The 15,602-nt window shown below is 38.1% G+C and overlaps 1 protein-coding gene across 1 annotated transcript in view; it reads right to left on the bottom strand.

The window, feature by feature from the left end:
* Positions 1-15,602, bottom strand: part of LOC130245351 (neuroserpin-like) — a 32,191-nt gene continuing 16,589 nt past the window's right edge. The window contains exons 10-14 of the mRNA XM_056478019.1: positions 6,866-6,993; positions 6,344-6,649; positions 4,154-4,296; positions 112-260; positions 1-10 (exon numbers count right to left, since the gene is read on the bottom strand). Of these exons, the coding sequence (XP_056333994.1) occupies positions 1-10; positions 112-260; positions 4,154-4,296; positions 6,344-6,649; positions 6,866-6,993 (736 nt within the window). The remainder of the gene's footprint in view (positions 11-111; positions 261-4,153; positions 4,297-6,343; positions 6,650-6,865; positions 6,994-15,602) is intronic.

Below are 15,602 nucleotides of genomic sequence, written 5' to 3'. Positions count from 1 at the left end.
CTACAGAATTCTAAGACAAACAGGAGGGATAATCAATCAAGTGTGAACATAGCCAAAAGGTTTTCTGAAGTACCCTATTTTGACAGCTTTATTCCTCATTAGCGCTCTCACCGTGATCGGTAGTCCTCCAGGAACTGGCAGGGGTTTCGTTTGAGGCTCAGAGATTGTAGCGGTGAGCTCCTCAGCAGGGTCAGCTCGCCCAGAGAGGAAATACTGTTTTCAGACAGGCACAAGTGCTGGATCTCAGGAACCTTTGGCAGCTGACGAAAGGACGTCAAATTGTTCCGGTGAAGATTCAGGATTTTACATCTGTGAGAAATGAACTTGCATTTGAGTGATTGTAATGCGTCAATATTCTACAGCAGGCAATGTCCAAGCTCGGTCCTGGAGGGGCCGTGTCCTGCAAAGTTTAGTTCCAACCCCAATCAGACACACCTGGGCTAGCTAATCAAGCACTTACTAGGCTTTCTAGAAACATCCGTGCTGGTGTGGTTGAGGCAAGTTGGAGCTAAAATCTGCAGGACACCGGCCCTCCAGGACCGAGTTTGGACACCCCTGTTCTACAGGGTTCTCATATACGGTAAAGTCCAAATGATTAGCCCTCCTGTGATATGTATTTCCCAAATGATGTTTAACAGAGCAGGAATTTTCACAGTATGTCTGATAATATTTTTTCTTCTGGACAAAGTCTGATTTGTTTTATTTCGACTAGAATAAAAGCAGTTTTACATTTTTTTAAACCATTTTAAGGTCAAAACTATTAGCCTTTAAACAATACTTTTTGATGGTCTACAGAACAAACCATTGTTATATGACTTGCCTAATAACCCCAATTAACCTAGTTAAGGCCTTTAAATGTCACTTTAAGCCAGGGTTAGGAAACCTATGGCTCGGGAGCCACATGTGGCTCTTTGGCCAAAAATATGTGGCTCTCCAGCTGTCTCTCTTCAATAATATTTAAAGTTTAAAGAGTTAAAAACGGTTATTAAAAAATTGTTTCCTATTGAAAAATACAATTACAATTAACTTTTTACTGTATTCTTTACAGCAAAATGAATAAGAATAAAAGGACATTTCAACTTGAATTGCGACATTCAAATGGCTCCTTAAAAAAATGCATTTGCCAAAAAAATTAAAATGGCTGCTGAAAAAAGGTTCCCGACCCCTACTTTAAGCTGAATACTAGTGTCTTGAAAAATATCTTCATCATCATGGCAAAGATAAAAATAAATGATTAGAAATTAGTTAATTATTGAAAAAAATCTTCTTTCTGTTAAACAGAAATTGGTAGAACAAAATATACAGCTGAGCTAATAATTCAGGAGGGCTGATATTTCTGACTTCAGCTGTACACAGACATAATTTGGACAAGTGTCCAAATACTTTATTTATTCTTATCCAATATAGCAACTATTAATATGTGACCCTGGAGGCACGAAACTACAGAGACCTTCCTATGCAACTTCTGAATCAGCGAATGCATGTAAGAATGCATGCTGACTGACAGAAGCAATCCGTATGATAAGCTGATCCCAGATCAGCTTCTGTTCGAGCCATTTACAGAAGAGCGAAAGTGCAGGACAGTGTGTTGAACAGACAAATACACTTAATAATAGCTGTGTCCTCATTTCAGAGGCTGCATCCTCCGAAGGATGCAGACTTCAAAGGTGAGTCCTTCGAAGTCCACACAGGCTAGACAGAGTTTTGAAATGAGACGATCTAGTCTACAGAGGACAAATCTCATCACCAGACACATAAACATGTAAACTGTCTATACTAACAGTCTTTAGTAGACACATCATCAGTCAGCGATTATACATCCATTCGCAGATTCAGAGGTTCCATATGTAGGGTGACGATCGACGCACAGCTTTAATGGAAAGAAAGTGAATGCAGACATTTTATATTACTTTCAAGATATAAAATATATGAGACATATGGGAAAATACTTAATGATAGTGGGATAGAATGGTAATGTACGAGAGAATCCTGGCAAAACAGCAGGGTTGACATACTGTATATGAAGTGTACAGGAATCGTTGTGGAAAAAACAGTTTTGCTAGGGAACGCGAAACATCTTCGTGAGAGAATGCAAAAACTTTTTTAAAAATACATACTTTCCTATCACTCTGGTTTTTTTTTTTTCTCCAAACGTTTTTTAAACCACCATCACGTCCCTTCCAGGTTTCTGTACAAAACCATTCATAAATGTACATTTTAGAAATTGTGATTTATACATGATTGAAATATGTATGGCAGGTATGGCAGGTCAAAATTAGAAAATCTGGAATCTGAAAATGGGTTTTGATCTTAGGCTGTAAAAGATATTGACGTATTATTCGTGACGTCCTCCATAGGTTTCTTAAGAATGCAAAATGAAGCTACAAGTAGGCGTGGCCAACCGCCAGCATTGTGTTCGTGCATCATCGCACCAGACCAGGAGATACCAAACAAGGGCAAAGAGGGCGGAGCTAGGAGATACCAAACAAGGGCAAAGAGGCGGAGCTACAGACACCTGCTAGCATTTTGCTTTGACAGTCTTTTCTTTGTGAAAAAAGCGCTTAATACTTCATTACCTGCGACTCTTTGTGTTCTGACCACATGTGCTTGGTTGTATATTATATCAATAAAGTAATACATTAAGCCACTAAGCATTGTTCTTATGACGTTTTTCTACAGGGGGAAAATGCGAAATACTTCCAAACACTTCAAATATAGTCTGTGTTAGTAAATGCAAGGCTATTATGAAATCCAGGCACAACACTGTATGACAACAATTCAGATGACTGATTTAAAGCCTACAGCTAATCAATCTGTCAGATTCTGGAGTACATTACTGGTCTAAAGAAAAATATAAATGATAATTTATCTTAAATAAAACAATTACATTTATAGAGATGGTATATAAGTATATAATTTCACTCACCTGGGAAATGGAGCCAGGTGAAATGGTTGTGAGCACATTAAGTGCACAGCATGCCATATCATCTAATAAGTGTACGTAATAACTTTCAAAAGCAACTGACTGTGTAACGCCACATAAAACAAAAATACGATGAATATGCCGAGTTCAGCGGCTAATCAGCCGAATCAGCTGAGGTGAGGTGACGGCGACCAGCGAGACCTAGCTGTCACTCAAGTGACCACACTTTAATTATGCAGACTTAATATAACTTAATATAAATTAAATGGATGAGTTATAAAAAAAATCACCCCCTCACAGTTGTCATGAAGGGATATAATTAGCTATATGAACCAAAATCGTTCTTTGTACCAGGCTGTAAACAACCTTTTTTTCCTTGCTGTAACTTGGCCATTTTAACAGTCAGCTCATTAGAATTTGCTTTATTATGGAGCCAGGACTAGCAGAATTTTTATGAGTTGCAGTTTTTAGTTGCTTCCATATTCGCTTCATCTTAATGGGACATGAACGATCGATTAACGGCTTAATGGATGGACAGATGAAGAGATGGACAAAAAAAGAATGCTGGACAAAAAGAAAAATGGAGGGACAGATAGAAAGATGGACTGATTAACAAAAATGGAAAGATAGAAAAACGATGGATGGATGGATGCATGGATGATAAATATGAGACACCTACAGAGACAGATCCAGGTGGTTACTGGCTGATAGATGGCTAATTTTGGCCTATACAGTGTATTTCTAGCGTTTGGCAAAAATATATCCAAGCACATACTGTAAGATCATGTAGTCCAGGGTCACATATTAGCTTTTTATATATATTTTTGTTCACCAAAACCTGCAGAATTGTAGAAGAAATGTATATATTTATGATTGTGTAAAATGGCAGACAAATGAAAAAATTATGAGAAAATCAGCAATGCAAATGTCATAATTTATCAGTAAGACCCTTAAAAAAATGTGATTAAGGCTGTTTTTAAGGCTGAGTTGGATGCCGATACATAATTAACACTTTCCTTCTTACTGTAAAATAAACAGCTCATATGAGATTACAGTACGCAGCTACAGTTGCACTACATGTTTTTTACACAACCGTACACATACTGTTACAAAACAACCAATGCAATAGAATAGCACAGGCTCCGTGGAAAGATCAAGTCTCACTTCAGCAATATACACACTACAGTAAGAAAGTAGTTTGTGTGTAATGTGTGAAGGTTATTTTTATACCGTGGCAGTCTGACGGAGCGAGATCTCGCAGTGCTTCTCTACCAGCTGCAGACACTCCAACCACGGATCAGTCTCCTTAGGATGCGATGAAGTTCTCCAGCTGGTACGAGATCTCCCAGGTCCTGATATGACAAGTTCAGCACCTGCAGAGACATATTCATGAATACAATACAAGGACAACCAGGCTGATGTGTTCCTGGCTGATTTCTTTTGTAGATGGATGGATGGACAATTGACAACAATAAAAAGATGGACAGACAGACAGAAAGATGGACAGTACGATGGATGGATGGATGGACAAAGAAAGAAAGATGGACAAATAGAAAATTAATGAAGGACAGATAGAAAGAAAAATTATGGATGGACGGAATGGATAGATATATAATATAAAAGACACACCTGCAGCGACCAAGATTCTTGGAGTGTGTATACTGGGATGATAGATAGACTATTAGAGCTGGAGGTAGCATAGATTGAGCATGGATGGAAAGACAAACAACAATAAATAGCATGGAGTGGACATACAGAAAAGATGGACGAATGGACAGAAAGAATGATGGGATGTATGTGATGGATGGATGGACAGATGGATGAACAAAGAATGATGGACAAAAAGACAAATAGACCAATGGAAAGAACTAATGGGTGGATGATGGACAGATAGAAAGAATGATGGGATGGATGAATGGATGGACGGATGGATGAACAAAGAATGATGGACAAATAAGACAGATAGACGCAATGGAAAGAACTATGGGTGGATGGATTGAAAGCAGATAGAAAAGAATGATGGATTGATGGATGATGGACTGACAGAAGATGTATGGAACAATGGATGACTGGGTGGATAGATGGACAAAAGAAAGATGGACAAAAAGACATGGATGGAAGGACAAAAGAAAGGAAAAATGGTAGAGCACGGACAGAAAGAAAGATGGACTGATGAACAAACAGAGAAAATGGACAGGTAGAAAGACAATGGATGGACATACAGACAAAAACATTGGAGGGATGGATGGATGGATGGATGATGGATGGATGGATGATGGATGGATGGATGAGATTGATCGATCGATCGATAAATATAAAGACACCTACAGAGAGATCCATGTGGTTACTGACTGTAGATAAGCTATTAGAGATGGATGGATGTATTGAGATAGATTGGATTGAAGGATAGACAGAACAATAAATAGATGGATGGACATACACGAAGATGATTGAATAGACAGATAGAAAGAATGATGGATGGGATGGATGGATAAACAAAGAATGATGGACAAACAGAAAGACAAATAGACCAATGGAAAGAACGATGGATGGATGGATGGATGGATGGATGGACAGACAGAAAGATAAATGGAATGATGGATGAATTGGTGCATGGATGGACTGATGGAGATGGACAAAAAGACAAAGGGATGGATGTACAGACAAATGGATGGATGGATTGGATAGATTAATATAAAGAACCTAAATAGACAGATCCATGTGGTTACTGGCAGATAGATAGTTATAAGAGATGGATGGATGGATAGATTGGATTGATGGAGGAATGGATGGATGGATAGACAGAAAGATGGACGAATGGACAGAACGAACTATGGGATGAAGGGACAGAAATAAAGATGTGACTGATGGACGGACGGATGGATGGATAAATGGATGGATGGATAACAAGAATGATGGACAAACAGAAAGACAAATTGACAGGCAGAAAGAACGATCGATGGATTGATCTAGAAAAACAGAATGATGGATGGATGGACGGACAATGATAGAGGGACAAACTGAGAGATCGAAAGACAGATAGCTAGATAGACAGATAGATGAACAGACAGAGTGAAAGATGGATAGATGAACTTACAGACTGCTAAAAAGATTGAATGATGGATGGATATGCAATGACAGAAGGACAGACAGACTGATCCAAAAGACAAACGGATAGACAGATAGTTGGACGGATAAATAGATAGACTGACAGATGGACAATTAGACAGATAGAATGATGGATGAATAGACAATGATAGAAGGACAGACAGATGGATAAATGGAAAGATGGATAGAGGGATGGATGAATGGATAGACTCACAGGTGGATGGACAGACAAACGGCTAGACAGATAGAATGATAGATAATGATAGAAGGACTGATAGATAGACAGATACATAGACAGTTTTCTAACCACACAGTTCTCCCAATTCTCCTGCAGTCTCTCCTCCCACTTCTGTCCTTCATCTTCTTTCCTCTTCCTCCGGCCTCCTCTGAGCAGGAAATCTCCACTGTGAGCCGACAGCTCATCTTCTGCAGGCCTCTGCTGGAGGAATTCACTGATGTCTGACCTGTCATCATACTGTATTAAGGTACACACTGTGAACATGTTGTCCCTGAGCGCGCTCTTACCCTCTCTGACTCTGGGACAGGCCAGCTGGTCTCCACGGACATCGTGCTCCTCTACCAGTGCCACGAGGCAAACCTGAACCGGCTGGACGGCAACTGCACAAAACAAACCCGAAGACAACATTCAGAGTCCATACAAAACAGATACAGCTGTCAAAACACAAGCAGGGGTGGGACAAAAATATCGATATGCTAATTTATTGTGATATTCCTGCCATGATACATTATCGATACTCTGGCTGCGAAAATATCGTATTGCAAGTAAACTGTGATTCCCACCCCTACAATGCAGCCATATTGACTTTGACATACTGGTGTGGCAACAATCCCAGAGTCTGGAGTCAGTTCCACAGAGAACGGAGAGTTTGTGTCGCTTAAACTCCGAGTAGTGCGAGTGAGACTTGGGGAAACTTTCACTGCTGGTGTTCACTCCAGAGGAACTGCAGGGAAACAGATTCAAGTCAGTCACAAACATTACACACAATCACAATTCTAGTGCATTAACCAAAGAAAACAGATATGAAAGAATTATTTTAATATTAAGAATATACTAATTATTACTATATTTATTTGACAACTATTCTGAAAACCATTATAATCATTCATTCATTCATTTCCGGCTTAGTCCCTTTATTATAACGACGGGGTAGCACCGCCACAGCGGAATGAACCACCAACTTATCCAGCATATGTTTTACGCAGCGGATGCCCTTCCAGCCGCAACCCATCTCTGGGAAACATCCATACACACTCATTCACAACGGACAATTTAGCCTACCCAATTCAGCTGTACCACATGTCTTTGGACTGTGGGGGAAACCAGAACACCCGGAGGAAACCCACGCGAACGCAGGAGAACATGCAAACTCCACACAGAAACGCCAACTGAACCAGCGACCTTCTTGCTGTGAGGCGACAGCACTACCTACTGCGTCGCCAACCATTATAATATATGATTAAATACATGTATTTCTGCTTTTGTAAATTATTACAATATAGTCACGTGGAAATAATAATGCATCCCTTACATGAAAAGCAATTTTTAAAATGAATATTCATCAATACGTCACTGTTACTTTAAAGGGGACCTATTGTGCCCCTTTTTACAAGATAATAAAATAAGTCTCTGATGTTCTTAGAATATGTCAAGTTTCAGTTTAAGAGTGTGTGTGTGAGGTTTTAGCTCAAAATACCACACAAGTAATGTTTTATAACTCTAAAACTGACCCTTTTAGGTTTTGATTCTAATTATGGCTTTTTGCTGACTGTCGCTTTAAATTTAAATGAGATTGTGCTCTTTTTATAGAGGGCGGAGCTACAAATGCCCATGTGTCAGGATAGTGGCAGATTCAAAACTAGACTAACATCCTCTGCTAATGTAGGAGAGGTCGTCACTAGTGGGCTTTCCCCCTCTGATGTCACATACAAATGGAGAATTGCCATCAAAGTGTTTCTGCAGTGTGATGATATAAAATAAAACGAATACATTTTGACCGTTAGAAGCTGGTTATATTTACAGACTGTTGTTTAAACCCCTTATAAAAGTGATTTTTCCATAAAAGGTCCCCTTTAAACCTAAAAAAAATATATTTACTCTACATCCAGTGTTGGTATTTGCAATCGTGGTGGTGAAGATATTTTTAGAGACCGTCCAAGTAAATAATTTATTTGAAAAATGTAATAGTTCCACCAATTCACTGACGAATCCAATTCACCGCGTTCAGTCAGTGCTTTGATTGGTTCATAGGATTTACTTTGGTAAATTTACAACCATGTATTAACATATTTGTATACTAACAATATAATAGTGTAGCACTATTTGCATTTACAATTTTTATAGTGTGATGTATTTATTTTTGGGTGACCTACACATATTTGTTAAACCTACAACAATAGGGTATATGCCGAAGCATGCTAATGGACTTTAAATTTGGCAGTAACCTTGGTTAAGCGCTTCCGGTGAACTGTTTGCAAATGCAAAATCGCCACGTTTAAGGTCTGTTTTCTTTAAAAAATCAGCAATCTCCACTGGCTGAGTGATATCCGATATAAAGTGGGTCTCAGATTGTACAAGAAGCACTGCATTAAATTACATTTTTCCCCACCATGTCTTTATCATATGAGCATTTATTTTACCCCAGTTTATTCAATGGAGCTTCTGCACTTGCCTGCTGATTCTGACAGGCGTGTGCGAGTAAACAGCTTTTTGTCTCGTTTTACGCTTGAGCAACTGAATGAATGCCAAAGTCTATTTAACTGATTGTATTTTAATTACAATACAACTTTGATGCTGTAAAAGGAACTGATAAAATAGAAAAAAACTCACAATAACCGGTCACTGGAAGTTTATCAGTATGGGAACAACACTAGCTCGGCATATACCCTATTAAGAAACATATAAGCATACAAGGATGTATTATCCTTTTATAATTCCTATGTAATGGAAAAAGTGTCATTTTAATGCTAATTTAAGCACTAAACTGTGAAACCTTACAATCATTTCAGAAATCAGACCTTACATTTATTTATTATTTATTTATATCTGACTTTTGTAGATGTAAATATCATTAGTTTATTCAAACTTGCTAAACAACTATAAAATTATGTAATACTTAACCCCTCGAAGCAATAGTTCACCCAAAGATGAATAATTACTCACTGTTTACTCAAGTGCTCAGTGTTTCTTTATTCTATTAAACACAAATGAATATACTTTGAAGAATATAAAGGTAAAAGGTTGCCTAAACCCCAATTTCTATGGTGGGGAAATATATATATACAGTATATATATTATATATATATATATATATATATAATATATATATATATATATATATATATATATATATATATATATATATATATATATATATATATACTATGGTTAATGCTTTCCAACATAGATGCATAAAGATACTTCTTTGTATAGGAATTTCCACTTTGTTGAACTGTCCCCTTAATACAGACGTTACCTTACATCTAAGCAGTTTTACTGTGTGCAAACACTGTAAAAAGTGATTAGTTACTTTAAAACTGAGTTAATCATTGCTTTAAAAGCGAGAAGTTGATTTTTATAGCCTACTTAAAATTAGTAAACCGGTTGTTGCTAGAAGAAATACAGGAAGTTAACTAGAATTATTTGTAGTATTTTATTAAATTACAATTATTGTATTTTATTCATGTCTACCCCAACCCAAAACCAACCCTCAATATAATAATATTAATTAAACAAAAAGGATGCTACAGTATATTGATGGGAGTATCCACAGCAATCTGGACATTACCGAGTAACCTTTTGTAACTTGGACAGTTAAGTTGACTTGACTTAATTTTTATAAGTATACACATAGTTTTTGATTTTAAGTAGTCAACTAATGAAGTGAACTAGCTGATGCCTACAAACGCTCCAAGCTTAGGGCCCTTAGCATGTTTTGACGCACGGCCTGGTGTAACGGGAGCCCGCGCGTCCGTACAATCCGCTGGGCTGAGGTTCTGGTGTGGATTACCGTGACTCCTGCACCTAAACCGGATTAAAGTCAGCCACGACACCCGAGCACACCCGCACATCATATCAGAGCACTTTATAAGTCTTTACAATACACTGATAGTGGCTGCTTGTTTTGTGAAGCTGCTACTTAGGCCGTAAATACACATTGTGTTCACTTATATGTTAACTAATTACAATATTCCGTAGGCATAGACAACAGTTCCATGGGCACCAATTAGATGTATAATGTAACCTTCACTCACCTATATAATATAATATAATATAATATGATATATAATATAATATAATACACCATAATACGATAATTTACAGGCCAAAGTTCCCCTAAATTGACTCAAAAGTCTGAATTGTGCAGAAAAATAATCTACAAGCAGCTTCCAAACACGAATAAAGCAGGCAGATCAAAAGCGTCGTAAATAAAACTCATATTGTTAAAAATGCATTAGCTACTCAAAGGGTTTCCTACCTCTCGGACATGTCCGTAGGTTGTGACAGATCCCTTTGGCATTTGGACACGCAGTAAAGAGAGTTATTTACAAGGAATATAGCGCGGTTTCCCATTGATGATGGATGAAGTGTGTGCTAAAAGTGCGGACAGGTGAGCGTTCGCTCTGCGCATGCGCACAGGAGCGTCAGTTTCAGTGATCTGCGCAGCGGGGTCAGTCAGGGCAGCAGAGTGTCTAAGGTTGCACTTCAGTGACTTTTGGAAAAAGCAGTAGCCTACAGCATTCAGTGCTTTGTCATGCAGTTTGTGTTGTATGTACTTGTTTTAACTTTATGAGACTGAAATTCAACTCACTAATTTAGAGCTTACGTCAAAGATGCCTATAGTTTGTTTTATTAGTGTAAGTTGATGGCAAAGTTTCTCTCCAGACACCTTTTGTGTGCTATACCATCCTGATTCAGGTCTGCATTTCATAAACCAGGTTTATTAAACCAAATTTTAAATTATAAAATGAAAAATAATTTTAGTTACTTGAAATATGTTGTACCATTATTATACACAGCAAACTCAAAAAGCTTGAAGAAAATATCTAATACTGTATACACCCACCGGCCACTTTATTAGGTACACCTTACTAATACCAGGTTGGACCCCCTTCAGAACTGCCTTAATCCTTCATAGATTCAACAAGGTACTGGAAATATTCTTCAGAGATTTTGCTCCATATTGACCTGATAGCATCACACAGTTGCTGCAGATTTGTCGGCTGCACATCCATGATGCAAATCTCCCGTTCCGCCACATCCCAAAGCGGCTCTATTGGATTGAGTTTGGTGACTGTGGAGGCCATTTGAGTACAGTGAACTCATTGTCATGTTCAAGAAACCCGTCTGAGATGATTCATGCTTTATGACATGGTGCGTTATCCTGCTGGAAGCAGTCATCAGAAGAAGGGTACACTTTGGTCATAAAGGGATGGACATGGTCAGCAACAATACTCCGGTAGGCTGTGGTGTTGACATGATCATCAATTGGTACTAATGGGCCCAAAGTGTGCCAAGAAAATATCACCCACACCATTACACCATCACCAGCCTGAATCGTTGATATAAGGCAGGATGGATCCATGCTTTCATGTTGTTGATGCCAAATTCTGACCCTACCATCCGAATGTTACAGCAGAAATCGAGACTCATCAGACCAGGAAACATTTTTCCAATCTTCTATTGTCTAATTTTGTTGAGCCTGGGCGAATTGTAGCCTCAGTTTCCTGTTTTTAGCTAACAGGAGGGGCACCTGGTGTGGTCTTCTGCCGCTGTAGGGCATTTGCCTCAAGGTTGGACGTGTTGTGCATTCAGAGATGCTCTTCTGCATACCTTGATTGTAACGAATGCTTATCTGAGTTACTGTTGCCTTTATGTCTGCTGGAACCAGTCTGGTCATTCTCTGACATCAACGAGGCATTTGCGCCCACAGAACTGCCACTCACTGGATATTTTCTCTTTTTCAGACCATTCTCTGTAAACCCTAGAGATGGTTGTGCATGAAAATCCCAGTAGATCAGCAGTTTCTGAAATACTCAGACCAGCCCGTCTGGCACCAACAACCATGCCACGTTCAAAGCCACTTAAATCCCCTTTCTTCCCCATTCTGGTGCTCGGTTTGAACTGCAGCAGATCGTCTTGGCCATGTCCACATGCCAAAGTGCATTGAGTTGCTGTCATGTGATTGGCTGATTAGAATTTTTGTGTTAACAAGCAGTTGGACAGGTTTACCTAATAAAGTGGCAGGTAAGTGTGTGTATTATATATATATATATATATATATATATATATATATATATATATAATGTACATTTTATCTGTAGTTTTAATATCTATCTATCTATCTATCTATCTATCAATCATAAAAACAATAAAAATGACTAAACATTACAATTTGTAAAACATAACATTAAAATAATACTGAATCTAATAATAATGAAAAATAATAGAAATAACACAATTAGTCTTTCAATAACATAACAGTTGCTTAAATAGTTTTGTCTTATCGTTTTCAACAAATTCTGTTTTTGGACACATAAAGTGTGGCTGAGAGAACATCTCTTATTTGCAATGGCTTTAATGTGTAATCTCTGTCGCTAAAAAAAGCACACAATGACAAGTCGTAGACATTCATCTTTATTTTCTGAAACAGAATACAGCTGGTATTTTTTTTTCTACATCTTTTATACCAAATGCAGTCTCCCTCGGTCCTCCTGAGTCTCCACTACCTGTACATTCACAACCTTTATTAAATCAAAAACTCATATTTATATAATAAGGCATATGAGTATGTCAGCAGTACTTCAGCCATGTACAAAACCAAACAAAGGTGGAGAGGGAAAGAATTAAAAGACTTTAAAGCAATGAAAATTTACTCACCCTCAAGTGCTTCCAAACTTGGGATGTAAAGATTCTCTCAACTCACGATTCGATCCTCGATTTTGATTTTAACATTAACTAATGGAACCTTATAGTAAAGTGTGACCCACAAAACATCTGAACGAAACGGCAGACGAGCTGAAAGAGATGTAGATTCACTCTCTGCCAGTAGGGGGGCGCTTATAAACAGCGTGACAGTTCTATTCGGACAGATGTGTCCATTCCAATATTCTGCTTTAATAAACACATAAACGCACACTTGATGGACGTGTGTGATGGTTATACTCAAATCTCATGCCTTTTAAAGCACCTCTCACATCATGCTGTGCACTTAAAGGTGCTCTATGTAAGTTTTGACTCTTCTAAAGCAAGGTTTCCCAATCCCTGTTCCTGAGAGACCCACCAAACAGTACATATTTTGGATGTCTCCATTATCTGACCCATTAACTTCAGGTTTTGAGGTCTCTTCTAATGTTCTGATGAGTTGATTCTGGTGTGTTTGATTCAGGAAAGGTCAAAAATGTGTACTGATGGTGTGCCTTTAGGAACAGGGTTGGGAAATACTGCTCTTAAGCATAAAAATACAACTTTTGCAGATATTTAAGAAACATCTTAAGTGAACACACTTGTTTATCTGAAAAACAATGCTAAGTCAGTTTTTTACCTCCTTCGAATTCTGAATTACAATGTCTAGCTTTTTTGGCCTCTATAACCTGCCCACTGCCAGTTTACCCATTTACAATCTCAACACCCCAGGTTGCCTCAGTGGAAAACAGCATATTTAATTTGTCATGAAGGCTGTCTCTATTTATGCGACCATGATTAAAAATGCAACCTCTAGAGGACAATAGCACTCTCTGAAATGAGACGACGATTCAGTTATAAAAATCCCCAAGGTGGTAATTTAATTAGCAAATAATATAAGTATTACAAACATAAACATTAATTTAGCAGCTTTCAGTGTTGTCACTATCATCAGGCACACTTGCTCCGGTTGGTGTTGTCAATCGGGCAACCTGTATATGCAGAGGCGCCGCTAAGGGGGAAAGTTACGACGATTTTAAGGGCCCCACGCCGTTTTGGGGGCAACCAGAGATATTATTAGGGAACCACCAAACAACCTCCTTTCTGCTATTCACTTTCATCCGCGACACCCTAAAAATGTTGTCATAGGGCCTGTACCAGCCAGCGGCCCCCTGTTTTATATGCATCATAATGAGAGAAGGGATGGGTGAAAAAAAACCCTCTCCGATATTTTGAATTTTGACTGTAATACTTAGTTCAACCACTAGATGTCAAGTCTACATACTACATGTAAAGTTTAAAGTTTTACATGCAGCGCCCATAACATCCAAGAAGATGATGCCACACTGATAAATACAAGCAATTGCTTTTATATTTAATATTTCTGTACAGAGAGGTCATGTTTCTTCATGTGATCTTCTATTGGTCTCAAACATTCACCTAATGCAAATTTGCAGGTCAAAGATGCGAACTTGTCGCATGAGCTTGCAGCGGTTGGTGTTGTCAATCTGGCAACCTGTATATGCGTCATGTTGAGGGAGGAGAGGCTGGATGAAAAAAAAAAACCCTCTCCGATGTTTTGAATTTGGACTGTAATACTCAGTTCAACCACTAGGTGTCGAGTCTACATACTGCATGTAAAGTTTAAAGTTTTACATGCAGCGCCCATAACATACAAGAAGATGATGCCACACTGATAAATACAAGCAATTGTTTGATATTTAATATTTCTGTACAGAGTGGTCATGTTTCTTCAAGTAATTTGCAGGTCAAAGTTCACGAAGATTGAACTTTGGAAAGCAACAACATGCAAAACTTGACGCATGAGCTTGCAGTGTCATCACTATCATCAGGCACACTCGCTCCAGTTGGTTTTGTCAATCTGGCAACCTGTATATGCGATACTATACCCAATATTTTGAATTTGGAATGTAATACCTAGTTCAACCACTACATACTGCATGTAAAGTTTTAACATACAGTAAGATGATGCCACACTGATAAATACAAGCGATTGCTTGATATTTAAATTTCTGTACAGAGAGGTCCCATTTTGATCTTCTATTAGTCTCATGCATTTACATAATGGTAATTTGCAGGGCAGAGATCACCAAGATTGAACTTTGGAAGGCAACGACATGCAAAACTTGTTGCATGAGCTTGAGTTTCCGGTCTGGCATATTCAGATGCATCTGAATGGACATCAAAGTGCAGTGTGACTACATATTCAAGTACTATATTACGGTTCATTTTTTACTATAGTATTTTTTCATATTTGAATTGATTTTCGAGTCGCGGTTGATCTTTACACCCCTATTCCAAACTCATGAGTTTCCTTCTTCTGTTGAACACAAAAGAAACTATCTTGTAGAATGTGTAAATCCATTGACATCCATAGCATTAACAAAAACTACCAATGGTTTCCTACATTCTTCAAAATATCTTCTTTTGTGTTGATCAGAAACTCAAGTTTGAGTTGAGGATGAGTAAATGAGAGAATTAGTTTATCTTTTGGATGAATTCTGCCTTTAAGTGAGTCTATATATAGAAAAGTGCACACATTCTTGCAATAAATATCAAGGTTTCTCTACGGAACACAATAGCAAATATACATTAGAGGAGTTACAGGACTGAATGACGCTGGTGTGG

The sequence above is a fragment of the Danio aesculapii genome, chromosome 18 (genome assembly GCF_903798145.1).
Source record: "Danio aesculapii chromosome 18, fDanAes4.1, whole genome shotgun sequence".
Classification (NCBI taxonomy): Eukaryota; Metazoa; Chordata; class Actinopteri; order Cypriniformes; family Danionidae; genus Danio; species Danio aesculapii.
The sequence above is the reverse complement of the archived record's forward strand: the minus strand, read 5'-3'. Positions and strand labels throughout refer to the sequence as shown.